Source organism: Salmo salar, chromosome ssa02 (assembly GCF_905237065.1).
Source record: "Salmo salar chromosome ssa02, Ssal_v3.1, whole genome shotgun sequence".
Lineage (NCBI taxonomy): Eukaryota > Metazoa > Chordata > Actinopteri > Salmoniformes > Salmonidae > Salmo > Salmo salar.
The window spans coordinates 54008629-54029628 of NC_059443.1; the positions used below are offsets into that span (position 1 = coordinate 54008629).

Consider the following 21000-nt stretch of genomic DNA (forward strand, 5'->3'; position numbering starts at 1 on the left):
AGTGTCTGCCAATGACCTAATTTTGCGTTCCATCGCCCAGACAATACTGTAGGCACGTCCCATTTAGAAGTGATGGAAACCACTGTGTGTTTTGGGCCTGGATTGTTTGTTTTACAGAGCTCTCTCGCATAAACAGTGGCAGTAGATGACCTCCTATAACATTCATCCAGACCAAGCAATCTGGCTATTGTTGTTGGGTTCCAGGAAATATGATAGGCAAAACAAATTCTGGTCATTTCTGGACAATATTTCTGTAATTTTATTCATTTAAGGAACCCATTTAGAAGACCCTGATTGCCTCAGGAGCACCCCTAGAGGCTAAAGTTCCATACAGCTTCTTTAACACAGTGGCTGTACTGACTGCTACTCAACCTGCACAGAGCTGAAGGTTTAGTACGAACGGTGGAAAATAGTATGGGGGGCAGACTGTAGCCCAAAAGGTAAGCGCTTAAATTCAAAATGTCCACATACGAAATTAAAATCTGCTGCAGAGGACAAATTGCTACAGAAATGCTTGGACGTTATATCCTGACTCAACATAGAAAAAGTGACCCTCATCTACAGTGCTTTAACCTCAAGCATCTGTGTTGGGGTATGGAACTAAATCCATTTTAGAAGGTCTATACGTTCCTCTGTATAGGACTGACTGGACTAAGTTGAGATGTGATTGTGATAGGAGAAGTAGGGGTTATAGAAATGTATATTGGAGCCTGACATGGCCAGCTGTCACAATGTATGCAAATGAGGTGTACTGTTCAGAACCTATAGTGGAATGGAAGAGTAATATTTTAGTAATAGTATGTTAGTTCTCCTCTCCTTGTGTCATGATTCAAGTGTTGTGTGGCTGAATTCTCTTATATAATTCTATTTTTTCCTTTAAAGTTGATTTTCAACATCAAAGGGACAATATAGTCTTTGAAGTACCATGGGATAGGATCACTGTCTAACCCTTCCTTTAAGATGCCTTCAAATTGACATTAGTGAAAGTCATCTGAATTAAAAGCCCAGGAAACATGTCTTGTCTATCTTCCATAGCCAATTTCAGCTAATGTCATAGTAGGCTATGGATTCTCCATGTGTGGGAATTTACATGTATGCTATGCTGGTTCCTGAATAGGTAGGCTAATACAAAAAAATGTGTTGAATTATTTGTCAATATCATCACAGTGTCTCAATGAAAATATTGAAATATATTGCTAGATAACTACCTCGTGATTATTTGATATATTATGATTATTATTTGATATAATATGATATATTATATTCCTTTGGCATTTTTAATGGCAAATTTAAAAAAAAATGCATTCGTTTATGAGAAATCCAAGTGAAATGCAAGCAACTTTGTTTACATAAGCTGTTTACAGGAATTTACATGCATTTTGCATTATTGTCTACCATGCAGAAACCAGGAGGTTAAAATACCAAATATTTAGGAAAGGAGGCATGTCTCTTTAAAGTGTGTGTAGCAACAGAAGGATTGCAGGGATAATGCTATTGGGGCGGCAGATCACTTACTTCAGACGGTCCAAAGCCTCGGGGAGTTGGCTCGAGATTGCCTGTCTTTGATAAGGTCCTTACAACCTAGTAAAGACTATTGTCGTTCCAAACCTACTGACAGCTTTCTAAATACCGCCGACTATTGTTCAACAGTGTGTTTTTGGGGTCTACATATTGACCGAAGCGTCTGGCGATGTCATTCAGTGAATTTTATTTGCTTCTATGTTTTTTTGTTTGTTGTTATCGGAAAGATGTTTAGATGTTTTTAGGTATCTTCCGGGACCAGGCCGGCGGTTCTTTACTTTGATGTCCACGGTTAAACCCTCAGCCGGTTCGTTTTGAAATAGCCTAGAGGAGATCTGCTGCTTGCTATGACTGCTTGAAACACTACCCGGGGAAGGGGAAACGAGCTTTCATTTCAGGGTTACATTTGATATTCATCTTCTTTCTGAGATAAACATCAGAGCGAAGTAGACTAACACCAGCAATCTGGTAGCGTTGTTGTAATACTTTTTTGGGGGGTTGTTACTTTTGTTCTGTGTGAACCATTTCTGATCATACGGGAAAGGACTCGTGTGCATCGATGGTAAGTTGCAAGAATGCAGTTCTGCAACCTTAACCAAGGGCCCCTCTCTCGGTCGCTTTGATGTGTTGCTGCAACGCTTTGAAGTTGAGAAATGTAGGCTACACTTGTTGTTTGTGGGCGAGAAAATACTGTAGAATGGATAAGTAAGACAACTCTGAGATCGGGGATCAATGTTTTCGTGATTGTGAAGGGTATAGAAGAGACTAATATTGGTTGATGTAGTTTACCGTAGTCTGAAAGAAGGGGGAAAAGTGGGATGTATTCGGCAAGGTCCCCCCTCTCCCGCCTCCTCGAAATGTCGACACCCCCTCTGATCTACATAGAAGCAGTGCCTGCGTACTTTGGGGTCAGTTGTTGAATGGGACAGGGTACACTAGACTATTCCTATTGCATCAAGGACACATGTGGCTAAGTAAATCTAGTCCACAGTCGGATTACCATCACTTCAATCGAACTTTTTGTTGGATATATATACCACTAAAGAGGACGGAGCAAAAGCAAATGGGAATAGCTTTTTCTTCACTTTCTGCTGGACTCGGGTTTCGTTTTACAATGGTATGTGTTGTAGCCTTGCCCATGTTGTATACACTTCGCGATCTGTGTTCTTTACGTATAGCATGATGTTTATTTATGAGTAGTTGGGACACATTGATTGTTTAGGAAAATCCTGAAACAGACTGAGCGCTAGTAGAAATGTTACAATGCAACGTTGTTTTTATTGCGCAAAATAGTTTAGTGGCGCGTGGGCTTATGGCACATTTGGCACAATATTGACAGTTATACTTGTGACATTATTGAAGATGACGTAAAGTACTTCATAAAAAAAAACGAATAAGGATATCTCTTGTCTAGTCGCCTAGTAATATTGTATTGTGCAGGGTAATCATAACGCGTTGTTCAGACACGTTGCCTAGTGCTCGCTGCCATAATGATGTGTTGTAGCCTACATGTGAGCTGAAATTTAGTAGGCTAACTGGAAGTGATTTCAGGAATTATAGGCTACTGTTGATCGTGATCATTGCACGGGGGTCTTATCCTCATCATTATAGGAACATTAGGCCATTGTGGCGCATAGGATGTGTTTTCACTGTCTTGGATGGCTGGCTGTGTGATGTGCAACACTGGATGGATGAGGACAAGTGGTTGATGGGAACGCAAACCTTATGCATAATGCAGGTTACCGTATCGGAAGCACATTTAGACTGATCATTCGTTTGAAATGAAAGCTTTTTCAGGTGATCGTTTTGATATGCGTAAAATATATTTTTGGTGCGTACTTGGTGAGGAATGTTGGCGATGTGAAACGATTGTTCTTGTCAACGGTCGTTTGATGTGACAAATCGATGCAGACTGTAAATATAGGTTGCTAAACCCCCATTTAGATTATAAATAGATTGATGAGACTAAACCTTTCATTTTTCTTTCTTTGCAAACCGGCGGGGACTGTTTACTCCATGTCTCCCTTTGAAGTTAGATGGATCTGGCTTTGATTAGATCAACACTTTCTGTTTCAGAGTGAAAAGGAGCAGAGAAGCTCCCCCGCGGATTTAAGAGAGTGAGGAGGATTACAGTGGAGCTCATAGCAGGCACACACGGCAACCGGAGCTGGAGCCATGAGCAGAGCGCTTACAGACCATATCAGCAGTAGCTTCCGAGAAGATGCTCCCCGTCCCCCGGTGCCGGGGGAGGAGGGAGAGGCGTCATGTCATACTCCCAGTAAACATGCCAAAATGAGAGCCCAAAATAAGGCTAAAGCTGTCACCGTCGCGTCTCCCGGCTCCACGCCGAGGAGGAACGAGGATGGACTCGGGGAACCTGAGGGTAGCGCGTCGCCGGATTCACCCCTCGCCCGGTGGACCAAGTCGTTGCATTTTCTCCTTGGTGACCAAGACGGTGCTCACCTGTTCAGGACCTTTCTGGAGCGGGAGAAATGCGTGGACACTTTGGACTTTTGGTTCGCCTGCAACGGGTTTAGGCAAATGGACCTCAATGATACCAAAACGCTACGAGTTGCCAAAGCTATTTTCAAGCGGTACATTGAAAACAACAGCATTGTTGCCAAGCAGTTGAAACCTGCCACTAAAACCTACATAAGGGATAGTATTAAGAAGCAACAGATAGACTCTGCGATGTTTGACCAAGCACAAACGGAAATTCAGTCAACCATGGAGGAGAATGCGTACCAGATGTTTTTAACTTCGGACATATACCTTGAATATGTGCACACGGGGTGCGAGAACACGGCTTATGCCAACCATAGCGGTCTCGGGAGCCTCAAGTTGATGTGCGGATTTCTGCCACCTCTCATTGAGGAAGAGGAGTGGAGTTGTGACTTGAAGGCGAAAACGTTAGCCTCTGTGGTTGGACTATCTGCTAATGCACTACGGGCCACTGCTTCCATTCGGACTGCGGCGGAAGTGCTGGAGAATGGGTACAGGTAAGAGAATGCCTTCATTGAATTGATTATGTTCACTGTCTATCGAGTAATTGAATTGTTCGTTTTTATTATGACTGTTCATCAATATGCTTATGTCGAATAGAGATCCTAAGGTTACTTAAGTGTATAGTGTTAGTGAATTAATTAGTTACTGGGCATGTTGTCTGATAGATAATAGCATATAACTTGCATATAATTCAGTTATTAACGTGTATATTAACGTGTTGTAAAGAGCAGATATGCATTTTAACTAGTTATTGCCCAGCTATGGTAATACAACGTTTTTCACTCAAATTCCATTATGAGATAAAGGATGCTTGATGGACAGAAAAAATATCAAAGTTTGAAAAATGTCTGTTTGTCCTCTCTGCCCTGCAGTTAGTCAGGGGGTGCAAAAACATCAACGGACCTGGTCTTTCCTGTAAAGTAAATGGTGTATTGCAGTCAGCCCTTTGTTGGCTTGCTCAAGTTTCCTGTGCTTTGAAATTGCTCCTCCAGTAGAATTCAGACACTAAGCCTGCCTGTCTGGCTGTTGCAGCTAGTACATTAAACTAGTGATTCCATTGTGAAGTTATGCAATATTTCTACATTTTTCAGCCTATTATTAAGTAGTCCTATTATTACAGACTTCAATGTAACACAGGCACACACACACAGAGAGAGAGGGAGAGAGAGAGAGAGTGAGTGAGTAATGCCCAGAAGAGATATTGGCCTCTTGGTCCCGAGATCAAAGACAGTGTTTCTGGAAAGCATTTTGGGTTCGTTTCTTAAGATCTCGTCCCACATATTGTCCAACAGCTGCAAACTCTTCAAGTCAAGAACATTGTGAAAGTGTGGATTTGATGCATGAGTGTGCATCAAAGAGAGCCATTCCAGCGTTTTTTTTTTCACTGAACTGTTCCCCTAGTCTGTCCATACAATTAAAACAACATCTGGACACAATTATCACAGAGTGGTTAGAGAGTGTCCTGTTCCTTTCGGTGTGCATAGGAAAAAAAGGGATTTGAAAAAGGGGAAGTTTTCAAGGAAACACATTTGTCCTCTTGAACGAACCAGTAATGCTGTGAAGACAGAGACTGAGAAGTGTTTGTTGAGAAGAGTCGAAAAGTGCATGATAGTGTCATGACAAGTTTTTAATTACTCATATTTTCTCTAATTCATATTCAACTTTCATGCTAAAATAGTGTGCCCTGTAATTTGAGCAGAGTTTTGCAGTGGGTTATGGGTTGACTGTCAGGAATATTAGTTCCTATGGCATGATATCGCTACATGCCATAGCTAGCTATCAGGCTTGGGGACAGTGTTGCTGTGGCAGATATGATGTTCAGAAGGGGCCATGTTGAGTTGGGAACTGAAGGGGGACTCGGGGGTTGTTGACATGAGGGCACCTCCTCAGCTTCCTGGTGTGATCCGCACATTCTTGTGTTTCACTAAAGAAGAGGGATAGCCCCCACCCTTCCTTCTCCTCTCGTCCCCACCTTTTCCCTCTCATCTCTTCTTTACCCTGCCCCTCACCAACTGTTTAGGTCAACACATTTCCATCTGAAACATGTGGAACTAATATCGCTACTGCACTCAGATTCCATTTTTTCCTTCAGGAACGTAGCCACTCTCCTCCGAAATAACGTGAAAAAACATAGCCTGCGCGACGTCAAACCCCCATTCTCCCTTTCGCTTGTGATGTTTTTCCCTCGTCCTTTCTACCCACTGCTTTTATCTCGTCTTTTAGAGAAATCCCTCTGACGGAGCCTAAGCATGTGCTTTGGAGGGAGACAGAAACGGGGAATCATGAAAGAAAGAAAAAGAGGGGGGCGGGGGGACCGAGAGCCCAGCTGCGCTAAATACCTGACTCTTTGCGCGAACCTCCAAAGGTCAGGTTTGAGCTGGGGCCTACGGCTTTAGTCATCCTCCCGGCAGTAGGCATTCTCATAAAGAGGCCCTCCTTCCCCCTTCCCTCTCTCTCTCTTTCTTTTGCGCTCTCTCTCCCCCTCAAGCTCAAGTTCTCCCCTCCTTCCTCCCGGTCCACCCCCTTCACTAGTGGAACAGGAATGCAACACAGCAGGAGAGAGTAGAAAGAGAGAGGGGGGAGAGAGAGAGACTTTAGAAGGATGGGAGGGGGGCTCGGTTGTAGGAGAAATAAGGAGGGGGTATACAGAGGGGCCTGGATTTAAGGAGAGAAGACATGAGAGGGAGGGAGGGAGGGAGGGAGGGGGGGAGGGAGGGGGAAAAACACTAAGAAAAGAGTACACTGCTTCAGAGAGTGGAAAAGTGCGGGAGTAGGGGCCTTGCCCAAACAAAAGGGTAGAGAGATAGCAGGAGAGCGAGGGGAAGTGGCTCTGTTGTCCATTCACATACAGCTGAGCTGCTCACTTCACTTCACCCCCCCTGCCTGCATGATGGGGGAGGGGACATGAAAGGGAGAGAGAAAATAAAAAAGAGAAAAACAGCTCCTCAGAGACGGTTGTCACATTCCTGAGGCCCCAAAGTCTTGCGAAAGTAACTCTAATTATTCAAATCTGTTGGAACTCGGACTCTAAACACTTCAAAACAAACTTCAAACTTTTCCTCTAGCTCCAAAGCAAAGACTCTTACTAAAACATGTACACAAGTAAACACACAAACTCCATTTACATAGCTAATACAGGTTCACCAATGTAAGTCTCTGGATGGCACTGACGCTTTTGTTTGGGTTTCCGTAAAGAAATGGTGGAATATGTCGTGTAGAAGGGACTGTATCAAGGACTCAAGGACAGTTGCTGTTGTGTTTGAGCAGGTCACACAGACGCGGAGACGCGGCCAGTCCCTACTTTGTCAACTCGGGCTATGTGTTCGCCCCCGCCACCAGTGCCAACGACAGCGAGATCTCCAGCGACGCCATGACGGACGACTCCATGTCCATGACCGACAGTAGTGTGTAAGTGACCTCTCAGCATTCTCTTCAGGGTTTTCTCTGGGGTTTCTCACCATTTGACCTGGGTTGGGGGTCAATTCCATGTCAACTCCATGTCCATTCTGAAAATCATTTCACATTCAAAAGCTGACTCCAGGCCTGCCTTTCTGAAGCATGTCTGAACGTCTATATATTCTGATTATTTAGCCATTCATTGAATGCCTTTCATGGATACATATGTACGGGAAACAATCGGACTAAATATCAAGTTTATCTGGGAAGCTGGCGCTTGTGTTGTGAAATGGAATGGGATGTTTAGTTTTTAATGATTCTTTCAGATTGAGTTCAGGTAATTCTATTAATGTATAAAGTGTCTCTAGGCCTCGGGGGAAGGGGAGGGGGGGGTGTCTGTGAAAGTCATTATGTGGAAAAATCTTTTGATGTCTATTCTGTTACAGGCAGAAGTTCTTGATGGGGGGGGGGGGGGGGTGTTGTGGAGTGTTGCCTCAGTTTTCCTCAAAGTAGAAATATATCCATCCCACCATTCTGCCACTACAGCCTTGTTTTTTTTTAAATAAGGGAAAGGGAGAGGGGGGGGGGGGACAGGGGGAAAGGAGAGAGTGAGGGGAAATATCCATTTGGACCTTAAGACAAACTCATTGAAACATTTTGGCAGCAAATGAAAGGGAGCTTACTCACATGGTGGCTCGGCTTCCTGCTCTGCTACTGGCCCTCTCTCTCTCTCTCTGCTGCTGCAGCGCCACTGCTGCCGCGATCATGTGTCAGCGAGGCTTTCATGGAAGTTACTCATTCCTGAACCCCAGGATAGGGTCAGGAGGGACTCCCACTGCCCAGATTAGCACACCCCCAAAATCAACCCCCCACCCTCTCTCCCCAACCTTCCTCCAACACCCCTCCAACCCCAACCGTCCCTCTATTTCCCTCTACTCCCCTCTCTCCTTCCCTCTCCTCCTGCACTCTGAGCCAATAGCAGGGGAACGGTGAGGGTTTGGCGTGCGAGGGAGTGAGAAAATAAAGTGCACGGAGGATAAAAGGCTTAACTGAATCGCTTTCAGCCTATTGTTAGCCGAGGGGAGCTTAGGGGGGATAAGAGGGGTGGCTGTCTGCTTTGAAAATGACTTGCACAACTGAATAGGAGATCCCCATAAAGTAAGGGCCCGTGAAAGAGTGCACGGTCTGTTTTCTTCTTCTTTGCCCATGCATCGCCACCACAACCATCACAAAGGGCCTCAACCATCGCGTAGGGCTGGCTCGCTGGGGTTGATTAAAAACGCAACGAGAGAGAGAGAGAGAGAGAGAGAGAGAGAGAGAGAGAGAGAGAGAGAGAGAGAGAGAGAGAGAGAGAGGGGAGAGAGGAGAGAGAGAGAGAGAGAGAGAGAGAAGAGAGAGGAGAGAGAGAGAGAGAGAGAGAGAGAGAGAGAGAGAGAGAGAGAGAGAGAGATGTTTTTGGAAGGAGTTGGTTTTTTTGTTCGGTACGTTGTTTTGATATGAATTGTAACTTTTTTTTTGTCACAAGTTTTTTTTCCCAAGTGTCTTGAAGGTGCATGGCTTGTAATCCTAGGATAAAAGTTGGGAAAGTATCAGTTTTTATACTTGTAAGAAGTATGTCGCTCTACAATGTGCATTATTAGCAGTGCTATCTAGGCTCCATCTGGTAATGCCTGTGTAAGTAGAACCCTGAGGCATACAAACCCAGAGTCATTTGACCGAATGATGTATTCATTGGAAAAAATAGATCCCACTTGAATTCAGTCACGTCTTTTTCCTGCAAACGTCTTCAGGTTAATTATTAAAACATCTCACGTTACAAAGTGTAGCGCCTCGCAATGGCCTGTCCTGCACAGAGTTCTTTGAGCCTTTGACAATCTCATGTCCGCCTGCTCACTCTCGCTCTCTCTCTCACTCTCTCTCTCTCTCTCTCTCTCTCTCTCTACCCCTCACCGATTTGTAATAAAAACCACAGCTTCTTCCTCCTCATTGGGGGGAACAATTTGATTAGTGTGTCCTTTTATAGTTTGTTGTAAGGCACACTGCAAATTTGAATCTCATTTCCTGATAAAGAACAAGAGGAGGGGGGGCCAAATAATTTTTCTCTCTCTTTTTGCTTATATCTTATTTATGGATTTACTTGGACGCTAGGGAATGCTGCTGCGCTAACTTCAAACATTACCTTATCTTACAAACCAGCCTTTTGATGTTGCCGAGATCAGAGGCTTGCTGGCGGAACACTTGCCAAATGAAGATGGCAGCGGGTGCATATGTGCATGAGTGTGAGATTTCAAAGAGGCAGCGGAAAAACTAGCGTTTGGGCTAGGTCAGACACTTCTGAGCAACCAAAAAGGCCAAGATAATTGGCCAGGCTTAAATGGCAACGAACTGGAAAAGCACACATTGGTGGGCGAGAGAGAAAAATATGTATTTTCTTCCCCCTTGCCACTGCCTAAAGGATGAACTGTCCAGAGACACTTGTTTTTTCAGCTACGTTATGGCCATTTTTTCTTTATGTCAAACATGCATGTCTTACACCGCTTTAAGCAAGATTGCTAGCCCCTCGACTAGCAGCATTCTAGGCTTCTCCTCTTAGCCAGCTTTCTCAAGGTAGTTCTTGTTTCTGAGGCTGGAATTGAAAGTACCTCACTTGGCTGCCATTTTGAAAAATCAGGCCCTTCCAGTGTTGACAAGGACTGATGGGAACTTATCAGTGGGACACTTTTGAGGCCCAGCGCCGGGATTTTTAGCATATCTCCCCCCGTTGTCCTGGTGTGTTTTTGTTGCCTTGGCTTCAAGGCCCTTCAAGGGCTCCTCTGGTCTTTGATTTGGGCTGTGGTGTGCCCACCCTGGGGGAAAGAGGGGTGGTGGCAGTCAGGGTGGTGCTGTGTTGTTCACTTCAATGATGATCAGCCTCCCCTCAGGCTTCTGTCCACATCGCTAGGCTAATGTCTTTTATGCCACTAATACATTGTGGGTATTACTTGGTTCTAAGCAAAGAGAAAGAAAATTGAAATGTTTATATGGAGATAGATATGTAGGGGTTAGCATGCTAGTTTTCTAACTAACCCCTAGTTCGTCAGGGGACATTTTGAGTGACATGTAACTGTGTCATTGACCCTGTTTCCTACCTGTGTCCCTTCTGACAGAGATGGGATCCCTCCATACAAGCTGGGCACCAAGAAGCAGCTCCAGCGGGAGATGCACCGCAGCGTCAAGATCAACGGCCTGGTCTCGCTACCCCACTTTCCCGTGAGTCCCGCTTCTTGTTTACTTCCTGTTTTTTTTTATGTCTGATGTCTGTATACACAGTGTCTTTATATCTTTAAAACTCCACAAACTTTTCTCAATCCCCGTTTACAACAGGTTCCCTTTCTCCCCGTTGGGAACTGTGTTTTCTTCTTCTTTTTATGATGTTGTGATAGAATACTATATTCTTATATATATATATATATTATGGGGCGGCAGGGTAGCCTAGTGGTTAGAGCGTTGGACTAGTAACCGAAAGGCTGCAAGATCGAATCCCCGAGCTGACAAGGTACAAATCTGTTGTTCTGCCCCTGAACAAGGCCGCTGTTCCTAGGCTGTCATTGAAAATAAGAATTTGTTCTTAACTGACTTGCCTAGTTAAATAAAGATTAAATAAATAAATATATAGACCCCTGTTGCTTTACTTCCTTGTGTTTCACCTCCATAACTCCAGAATGTTATAAATGCATAATGTAAAAAAAATATATAAAAAAATCATTGAGGATGATTATCATCAGAGGTCAGGGGTCACAGAACCGAGCCTTGTGATACTCCCTAAATCAGCCAGCTTACTACTCAGCCCTGTGACTTGATCAGTGTGATGAATGAATGGGACCCAGGTTGCCTGGCCTCTTTATTGACAACCTCCAACAGAGCCCCCCCCACACTCCCATTTTGTGACAGTAGCCCCCATACCCCCAACCCAACCCCCATATGGCTCTCACCACCCCCACTGCCTGTAGTGTCATGTGCAAGCAGGGGTCTCTAAATGCTTGGTACTTCATGGCACAGCTCCAGGGCTTGGAGTGGTTAGATTGACACTCAGTGCTGGGGCACCCCTGTCAGAAAACAACCAATGCAAATAGTTTTGTCCTCTTCCCTTCACAATGTGTTTGTGTACTGTCTTGGTGCATAGGGAAGGCTTTATGTGTGTGGGTGTGTTGTGTTGTGTAGGGAGGGTTGTAGCCAAGTAGAAGGGGCCCTTGTTGTCTGTTTCTCTCTCTCGCTCCCTCCCTTCCCCACTTGCTCTCCTTTTAATGTCTCCCTCCTGATTTGGAGATGGCTCGGGCTCCCAAGATGCACCAGCCCCAGGCAGCGGGGGCTCTGCGCGGCGCTGACGCGCCTTTGCCAGCAGCCCCTCTCGCTCCTTTCTTCTGTCTTCCCTTCATCGTCTCTACAAAGAGATGAGAGGAACAACAAAAAAAGAGAGTCAAATCAAGAAAGCCAGTGCGCCAAATAATAATACAGAACAGAAGATGAGAGAAGCCGGCACATATAGTTAGAGAAAAATAGGATAATGCGTCTACAGTACCTCAGAGGAGCCCTGCGTGCAGTCAGGAAATAAATGACCACTTCCCCTTAGATCTCCCCGGTATTTGACTTCTCTATCCTCCTCTCCTTCGCTCCCTCCCTCCCTCCTACCACTCCACACATCTCTCAGTTCTCCCCCTCCTTTTTTCTTCCTCTTTTTGTTTTAATATTGTCCCCCTCTCTTATTTTCCTTGGTTCTGACTCTCGATATCTGTCTTTTTATTCGGGGAGATTTAAAGCCGCGTGTCCGTCCCACCCCAAGGGTTGGAGTGTTTGATGTTTGACAAGGGCCCCTTTGAAGTGTGCTGACTTCAGAGGCTGCCTCTGCTGATGGCTTGGTCGGAGTACAGAGGGAGCAGGCGGGGGGCCCTCCTCCTCGGAGCCAGGCCAACTGCTACCCCCCCTCCTCTATCCCGCTACCCCGCCGACGGGCATGCGGTGCCAAGGACAGCGGGCATGGGGAGGGGGTATCGGGCTAGGGGTTAGCCCAGGGGCAAGGGCATCAAATGAGGCCTATGAAGTTAGAGTAGAGGGCACTGGAGGAATCAGGGGGCAAACTAGGGACAACTAACTCACACTCACTCAAACACACACTCAAAAGTGTCCTTCCTCCCATCTCGCACCTACAGAGGACACACAGGCTGCCTAAGGAGATGACGCCGGTGGAGCCCTCGGCCTTTGCCGCCCAGCTCATCTCCAGACTGGAGAAACTGAAGAGGGAGCAGGACACCATGAGCTCCCTGGAGGAGAGGCTACAGCAGATCCAGGAGGTAAGAAAACCCCCCCCCTTCCCACTACATTGGTACATCCCATCTCAGTCCCCAACCCACCTGCATTGAGCAATGAGCATTGGAACGTTCCATTGCGACCTAGTTTAGGTGACTCCCCGGTCCTGAACCCCGTCTTTGCTACCTAGAAAGAGAATGTAGCTAGGAGGAGCCATGTGAGAAGTTAGGGTTGTAGCTAGCTAGCTGACTCTTCTTCCTTGATTCAAAGAGACTTTGCGTGCGGTCTTGCTTTAGAAAGAATTGAACTGACTAAGGGTCTGCCGTGCAGTTTAGCGACTTCTTCTCTGAAAGTCTCTTCTTACGAGGAAGTTTCAAACTTATGTTTCTTGACACACTTGAAGTTTCTTCAAATGGTTAGCGCTTAGTGCTCAACTCTCCAGTGGCGTATTGCTGAGTGTGTGTAGTGCCGCTCTCTTTGTGAGTCTGGGCTTGCTGTGCATTATAGATGAAGAAAGAAGAAGCTAGCACACAAGTAGAACCAGGGTGAAAGAAACTGAAAGTCAAATCAAGTTCCGCCATAGAATTTGTCTCAGCTTCTTCACAAGGCAAAACCGTACATGGTGTTTGTCGCAGCGTTTGCGTTTTCCGCAAATGTAATTTGGTTGGGTTTAGCAAGCTAGCGATGCTTATATTTGTAGTGTTATGGAATTGAGTAGGTTATATTGTCCCTGTACTTCTATTTCGCGTCCATGTTTTAAAGCATTAGGTCTTTGTGTGTGTGTGTGTGTGTGTGTGTGTGTGTGTAGGAGGAGGAGAGGGATGAGAGCGACCTCTCCAGCGTCATCCCGCTCCACCACCCCCTGCTTCACACCTCCTCCGGCGCCGACGAGGACGCCCAGGCCATCCTAGACGAGCACCTATCCCGGGTGCTCAAGACGCCCGGGTGCCAGTCGCCCGGCGTGATCCGCCACTCGCCCCGCTCGGGCTCTCCCGACCGGCCCTCCCCCGCCGTGGTCCCTTTCCTGGGGCCCTCATATCCGGGGGCCTCCAAGGGCCCGTTGGCTGGGAGCAGGCAGTCGACCAAGCACATCCACCACCACTACATCCACCACCACACCGCCACCGGCCCCAAGAGCAAGGAGCAGATCGAGGCCGAGGCGGCGCAGTGCATTCAGTGCCTCTGTCCCCCAGGGGGCGCCGACTACTCAGACTTCACCCCCGGGTCAGTTCACATACAATATCACCTGTACTGGGGTCCGTTCACAATTCACATCAAGTACACTACATTTACTTTAGAGTTGTGCTGGGGTCATTTCACATGCACTTCACATACAACTACATTTATCTTAGGGCTGTACTTGGGTCAGTGATTTAAACTGTTCACTTATCTTATGGATATGTCTCAGCATAGCTAATTAGGATGGTTTTCCTTGAGTTTCATTTAGACTGATGTGACGAGCTGTATTGTTCCTATCACTAGTGCTTGTTGTAGATGTAGCCTTTCCTCATGGAATAGTCCCATGTAACCCCCTCCTCTCTGTCTCCCTCCAGCCGCTGCAGCAGTTTGTCCAAGCGGCCGGGGAAGCCGTGCGAAGGCATACGCCTGAGCCAGGCTAACGGCGGCGACGGGGTCACGTCCCCGCCCCACCTGCCCCTGGACTCCACGGACCGCTCGCAGAACGTCTGGCAGTGGATCCTGGAGAGCGAGAGGCAGGGCAAGAACAAACCTCACGGCGGCACTCAGGGCCTGAAGAAGAGCCACCTCCCGGACCCCTCCACGCCCAAGACCCTTCCCAGCCGAACGCACTCTTCCTGGGGAGGCGTGGGCGGCATGGGGGGTCACCTCCGTGGAGGTCACCATCCGGCCCACCCCTTCATCCAGGACCCGGCCATGCCCCCCCTGCCCCCTCCCAACACTCTGGCCCAGTTAGAAGAAGCCTGCAGAAGGCTAGAGGAGGTCTCCAAGCCTCCAAAACAGAGGTAGGCACACATACACTCATATAGCCCCTCTTGGTCCTAGCTTGCGATGTATAGTCATTTACAATGAGCCAAATGACTCTATCCAAATTAAGTGAGGGATTTTCTGAAAATGTTTGACTTCAGGCGACTGTTGAAGCCTACACCTGTTTTCCAGTGTTTCCTCCATCTGTGTCGTGAATACTGATGCCCTCTATCTCATTCTATTGCATCTTTGTCTTTCTATGTGGCTGACAGGCATTCAACGTCCAGCCTTCAAAGAGACAGGAGTCATCCTGTGCCTTTCCCCAGTGGAAACCCACCTCTGTCCAGCCCCGCACTTCAAACAGACGAGTGCGTTCATCTTCCTCTCTCTCTCCCTTTGCTCTCGCTGTCTCCCTTTCTCTCTCTGATTTCCCCTCGATATGGATAGTGTGAGTCAGCATGTCTCTCCCTTTGAAGTCCTCTTTTCTCTCTCGCTTTTAATCATTTAAGATTAAACATGACGAGTGTAGTCTGACACAGTCCTCTCGCACATACACACACACACATACATACACACACACACACCAGCGGATACACAGACGTACACATGGAAGTTAACGACCCCAGGTTGTTATTTTGGCCCTCTGTTCGCTACCTCGGCCCTGTGTGTGTTGGTGTGTGTACGTCTGTGTGTGTGTAGGGCAGCTTGGCTATGTTTGATGATAGGGCCGTAGCCACCTGACTGCCAGGGTCTTTTTGAGATTTAATTGGCTGACCTTCAGCGGGCCAGCTGTCTAAGGCTAGCAGGCACCCGCATCTGAAGTATAGGACCCCGAAAAGGCCCCTGGAAGTGAACGAGGAAGTGTGTGTGTGTGTGTGTGTGTGTGTGTGTGTGTGTGTGTGATGAAACGCTGACACACACCTGTAATCGGGTCAGGTTCACCTTACCTGAGCTAATCCTCACTAAATTCCGCTTATTCAGTTCTGCCTAACTTCCCAACCAACAGTTAGTTACACACTGCCCGTGTTAAGAGTGTTCGTCGCTCTAAGAGTTTCCGCTAAATGACTCAAATATAATGTAAGCGTTAAGCCTTAGTTATGGTTATGCTTTCTCTATCTAATGTGTTGCTTGTCTCTCTATTTCCAGGTGGAAAGAGCCAAAGAAGTCTATTAGCGGTGTGAGTGTGTCTGGCTGTGACCTGGTGGTCACCTACTTCTTCTGTGGTGAGGAGATCCCCTACCGCAGCATGATGAAGACACACAGTCTCACCCTGGGACACTTCAAGGAGCAGCTTAGCAAAAAAGGCAATTACAGGTAAACGCCTAGACTAACACACACACACACACACACACACACACACACACACACACACCTGTAATATACATCTACGGGTAAACACACACACACACACACATCTTTCATGCACAACACACCTTTAATGTACAGCTATAGGTGAACACACCTCTTTCAAACACACATTTCTTGCACAACACACTCTCAGCAAGTGTGTGTGTGTGTGTGTGTGTGTGTTTGTGTGTGTGTGTTGTCTATGTGCATGTTTGTTTGTGTAGGAATTAAATGTGTGTGAAAAGCTGGAGTTCTCAGCTTTGTATGTGGAGTAGTGGGAAAGAAGAGTAGAACTCTGGCTGAGGGGGGGGGGTCAATCCACTGTACAGGGAGGAAAGGAAAGGGGGGGATTTACTGGAGTGATATTTGGTTCACATCTGCTATTGATTTCCATAGTAAGGCAGTCTTAATAAGGATGGCTTTGAAGTCCAGGCCTTTTATTTTGTGCACAGACTCAACACGCCACTGCGAGGCCCCCAAATTCCTCCTCCTCCCAAGGATTACATCAGGCAGAATCACAGGCACCTTTTTCTTCTTAGATTCAGTTATATGTTGATTTAACGTTTCAAAAAAGGGTTGCACGAGTTGTCGAAATGACTGGCGTTTTGTTTAGTTGTTGAACGTGGCTATGACTTCGTGAAGTTAAGAATTAGAGGGGGACTGAATCGTTTCACACAATTTCACATTCAAGGAACCTACACCTAAAGGGGACTCTTAGAGTAAAGTAGAGTATTTCATGACCGTCATATGCATAGGTTGTAGCACACCAAAGAGACAAAGCATTCCGAGACATCAGTATCTCGATTCTAAACCCCCATCCACATCTGCTTGTTAGTCCGAGCTGGTCCCGTGTGGCTCAGTTGGTAGAGCATGATGTTTGCAACACCAGGGTTGTGGGTTCGATTCCCACGGGGGACCAGTACGGAGAATTTTTTTTAATGAAATGTATGCATTCACTACTGTAAGTCGCTCTGGATAAGAGCGTCTGCTAAATGACTAAAATGTCAATGTAAACCCAAACAACTCATCACACCCTACTATACCATAACTCTTCCGCGGGAAAGCAAGGGCGATTTGAAGCCAATGGCTCAGAATGTGTGGCGTTGGTTCATTTCAACATGGCAGGAGAACAGTACTCGGCCACGCTGCCAGACGATATCGGTGTCAGACGTTGCACAGAGAGAAATCTTTGCCATATATAACATGATCCAATGGAAACACTCCATTTCTCTCCATCTTCACTTCTCTCGCTCTCTCTCTCTCTCTCTCTCTCCCCTTTCTCTCTTTTCCTACCTTTCTTTCGCTCTCTCTTTGAAAAGAAGCGCAATGCCTTTGAACTATTTGTCGGTGAAGATAGAGCCCATTCCTTTAAAGAAAAGGGTTGTGATTAAATGGCAGGAGACACAATCTTCTATTTAGATTTGATTTAATGCCGCAAAGACGCACTTAACTAAGGCCTATTAGTTATTAGTTTCAGTTTCAGTGTTCAGGCTTCCAGAAAGGTTGGAGGCCCTTTGTTTCACTACAGCCTTCAACCATGTTGAAAATGCATCATGCCAAACACCATAGCAACACCCAACCATCCAAACCACACCCTCCCAGGCGGGAGTTTTTACGACACACAAACCTTGATCAGAGACCCTAGCAGCTGTACGACGCTTCCTCAACCCTCCCTCGCTATTAACCCGCCGTTTGCCAACCCCTCTCTTAAGTACGACTAAAAACACGAAGAAGTTAAGGAAAAAACATGTTGTTTTTTTTACGCGCTACACGTGTTGTTTGTATGACTTGTAGGTCGGCGTCGCTCATAAAAACAGGGGGGGTCGGAATTCCAGGGCACAGGCATACATGGGTAAAATGAGGCATTTTCCATTACAAAGCTTATCATTAAATCTCCCCTGCTGGTCATCACTGCCTTTAAGCTAGGGGAGAAGAAATCATTAGGAACTCTAGTCAGTAGACTTCATAGACCTGAGCTGAATCAACCCTGGGATTTTGGGGGGAGGGAGGGAGTGGTGAGGGGGAGGTGACACCTTGACCTCCAGGAGACTGTCTGGATTGGTGTCCTCCTCCTCCTCGTGTGGTATCGGCCTTCGGGCCCGGCCTGCGTCCAATCTATCACAACCACGGAGGGGGTCCGGGAGACCTGCTCCTCTCTTCTCCTCTCTCGCTCCTCTCTTTCACTCTCCCTCTTTTGTCTGCTGGCGATCGGAAAGCTGCCCAGAGTTTCTCTCTGTGGGCGTGTGTGTGTGGGCGTGTGTGTGTGTGTGTTTCATTGCCTCTCTCTGTCTTTCTCTCTGTGTGTGTCTCCATAGTTGTCTCTAGCAGTGTGTTAGTAGGTGTGTGTGGGGCGTGCAGTGACAGGCAGACTCTCAGGCACCTGAAATGTCAGCCCTAGTGAAAGGAAGGCCCTTCATTTGACAATTAAAAGGCCAGGCTAGACAAGGGGAGCTCAGTGCAAAGGGAGAGGGGGCCTTAAGACAGGAGAGGAGGGTGGGGGGCTTAAGACAGGTCCTAATTAGCCCTTCAACTTTAATGAGACCTTCCAGGACAGATAGGCATCTGTACAATGGCCAGCAGTCAAGTTCCTTTAGCTCCCTCGCTCTCTTTGGTCTCCGCTGCTGCTACTAATTCCTTGAAATGATCACTGACAGAGCTCAACCCAACCTGGCAACCCAAACTAGTTGGCGTGGTTGGGGTTGCCAGGTTGGCTTGAGTTCTGTTTGTCAGTGGTGTTGGTGGTGCGTAATGTAGTCAATCTTTGTTCTTTGAAGTGAGAGGGATGGCGTTGAACTGTGTGACTAAGGCAGTTTGGCTACGGGTTTGAGTCATCGTGTGTGTGGAGTTGGATGTGTCGGTGCCGAGAAACTGTTCTCATGGTACAAATACTATTTTTAGCACTCACTCGTCCACAGTGTCAAGTTAAAGAGGAAGACACCATGCTAGTTGTTTTTTAGTCTCGAAACATATTTTCTGACCATGCCCCGCTCTCTCTCGTTTCTCTCCAGGTACTACTTCAAGAAGGCCAGCGACGAGTTTGAGTGCGGAGCCGTGTTCGAGGAGGTATGGGAGGACGGCGCCCTTCTGCCCATGTACGAGGGCAAGGTCCTGGGTAAGGTGGAGAGGATGGACTGATGCCACCCTTACCCACCCTACCTTATCCATCAACCAAATACCCAACCTCCAGGGCACAGAATGTCACGAGGAACCGGAGTGATTGACTTGATAGGGGGAAAACGCTCCAGACTTTCTTTTCTACTATTAAAGCTAAATAAGAGTTAATATATCCAGCACAAGAGGAGTGTGATTGAAGGAACACGAGCCAATGAAGTATGCCGAACCCAGAAGAGGCCCCCCCGACTTTCTTAACCAATCAGCCTTAGAAACACAAGGGAATGACACTACAGACAGAGAGAGAGAGAGAGAGAGAGAGACGGCGAGTCCTCTAGGCTCCCTGAATTTAACCACTGAAGATGCAGATGACTGTTTGTCCAATACGAGAGACTAACGTTACGATTAAACAGTGGCAACGTTGTGAGAACGTTGTGTCGCTCCCTGATCACCCGCAATGGACTGGCGACAGCACCAGAAGCCCCGCAAATGCCGCCACCTGCTCTTATAACATTGTGCTAATGTTGTGCAAACGTTGTAACGAAATGAAACTTCTATACGTGTGCATATACATACATGAAAATATGTGTATATATTCATGTATTATATTGATGCGTTTTTGTCATGATTTGAAAGTTTGAGTATTTATTTAAAAAATGTCCTCTCCCTCCCTCACCTTCAACTTGTCTACCCACCACCCACCCAACCAACCCAACCCTGTCCCCCATGTCCAGTTGATGGACAAGCTGCTTCGAGTATTGGGAGAATACTGTGGTGATTCCACCCCCCCCCCTTTACCCCTGTCCAACCTCACTGTACCAGGGGTCTGCTGAGACTGAACCTTCCACTGTCGTAGTAAACCAACCAACAGCCCAGTCTTAATATATGATGCTGCTGATGTGTTCTCTTCCGTTTCTAAGCCAGAGCAAGAGTAGTTGGTTTTCTCTCACTCCAGCACAGAGCTCTATCCTTTTTAGTTGTTGTGCCTTTGTTTGTGGACCAGGCACCACACAGGGAAAGACGCGAAAGAAAGATGAGAAGAGACATGAATTAGGATTAGATGAACAGAGAGGACCTGGAGAAATAAAGTGTTTACAGCGAGCACACCAAAATAACCTTGTCGCGCTTCTATTGAAATACCCACCTCTCCAGGGAGCAGTGGCTTAATATCACCACGTTTCAAAACTGCTTCCGTTCCATATTTATTAGCAAAGAAAAAATGTTGCTCCAATAGCTTTTGAATGTTGTAAAAGAACATCTTAAACTACGGAGCTCCTGTATACATTTGTAATTATGCATTTTTTGAAGTATGGATAAAAGGACACAAACACTATTGCTAGTGTTTTTATGAGTACAGCTCCTGTGCCTACATGGATACTATACCATGTACTACCCTGATTCAGGGTGTTAATAATTATTCCCTTGGTTTTCAGAAGGGTTTTATGTTGAAAATATTTTTTTAATGCATTTAATAGTATCCTGTAATCATGTTATTTGTTTTTACGCCATGGCTTTTTTTTTAATTTGTTCTATCTAAACTGTAAATTATACATTATATACAGAGTTTCATTTAAAGATTTACATGGACCTATAATTATTGTAATTATTAAGAGATTGTAGCCTTTATTAAAGTTTTATATTTTTCAAATGAAAATGAAAGCTTTTGTTGTCTGCTCATTTCTGTTGTTCAGTTGCAAACGAGAACGGGAATGCTTGATTACGTGATAATGCATATGACATTAACAACAAAACTCCTCTTTGGAGAAACATTCAAGACACAAGATTACATTTCTACCTATTTCTTCAGATCATTCCAATTGAACACTTCATTCAAGTTAGGATTCTATAGTTCTATACAGGACTGGAATCTGTATGATCAAAAAAGTTTGTACA

The 21000-nt window shown here is 46.2% G+C and overlaps 1 protein-coding gene and 1 non-coding gene across 3 annotated transcripts; both read left to right on the plus strand.

Annotated features, from left to right (window-relative positions):
- The first annotated feature begins 1538 nt into the window (after nucleotides 1–1538).
- Nucleotides 1539–20766, plus strand: LOC106585623 (axin-2). 2 transcript variants are annotated; one of them, XM_014172050.2, is made up of 10 exons: nucleotides 1539–2083; nucleotides 3598–4520; nucleotides 7294–7434; nucleotides 10569–10671; nucleotides 12609–12749; nucleotides 13514–13929; nucleotides 14259–14687; nucleotides 14922–15017; nucleotides 15796–15963; nucleotides 19005–20766. In XM_014172050.2, exons 2-10 carry the CDS (start codon nucleotides 3697–3699, stop codon nucleotides 19129–19131), a joined length of 2445 nt encoding a protein of 814 aa, XP_014027525.1. In that variant the 5' UTR covers nucleotides 1539–2083; nucleotides 3598–3696; the 3' UTR covers nucleotides 19132–20766. The 2 variants fall into 2 exon arrangements, with proteins under 2 accessions (XP_014027525.1, XP_014027521.1); XM_014172046.2 differs by lacking the exon at nucleotides 1539–2083 and adding an exon at nucleotides 2109–2638.
- Nucleotides 16840–16915, plus strand: trnac-gca (transfer RNA cysteine (anticodon GCA)). The gene has a single exon. It is a non-coding gene; the product is annotated as a tRNA-Cys (tRNA).
- Nucleotides 20767–21000: the final 234 nt, after the last annotated feature.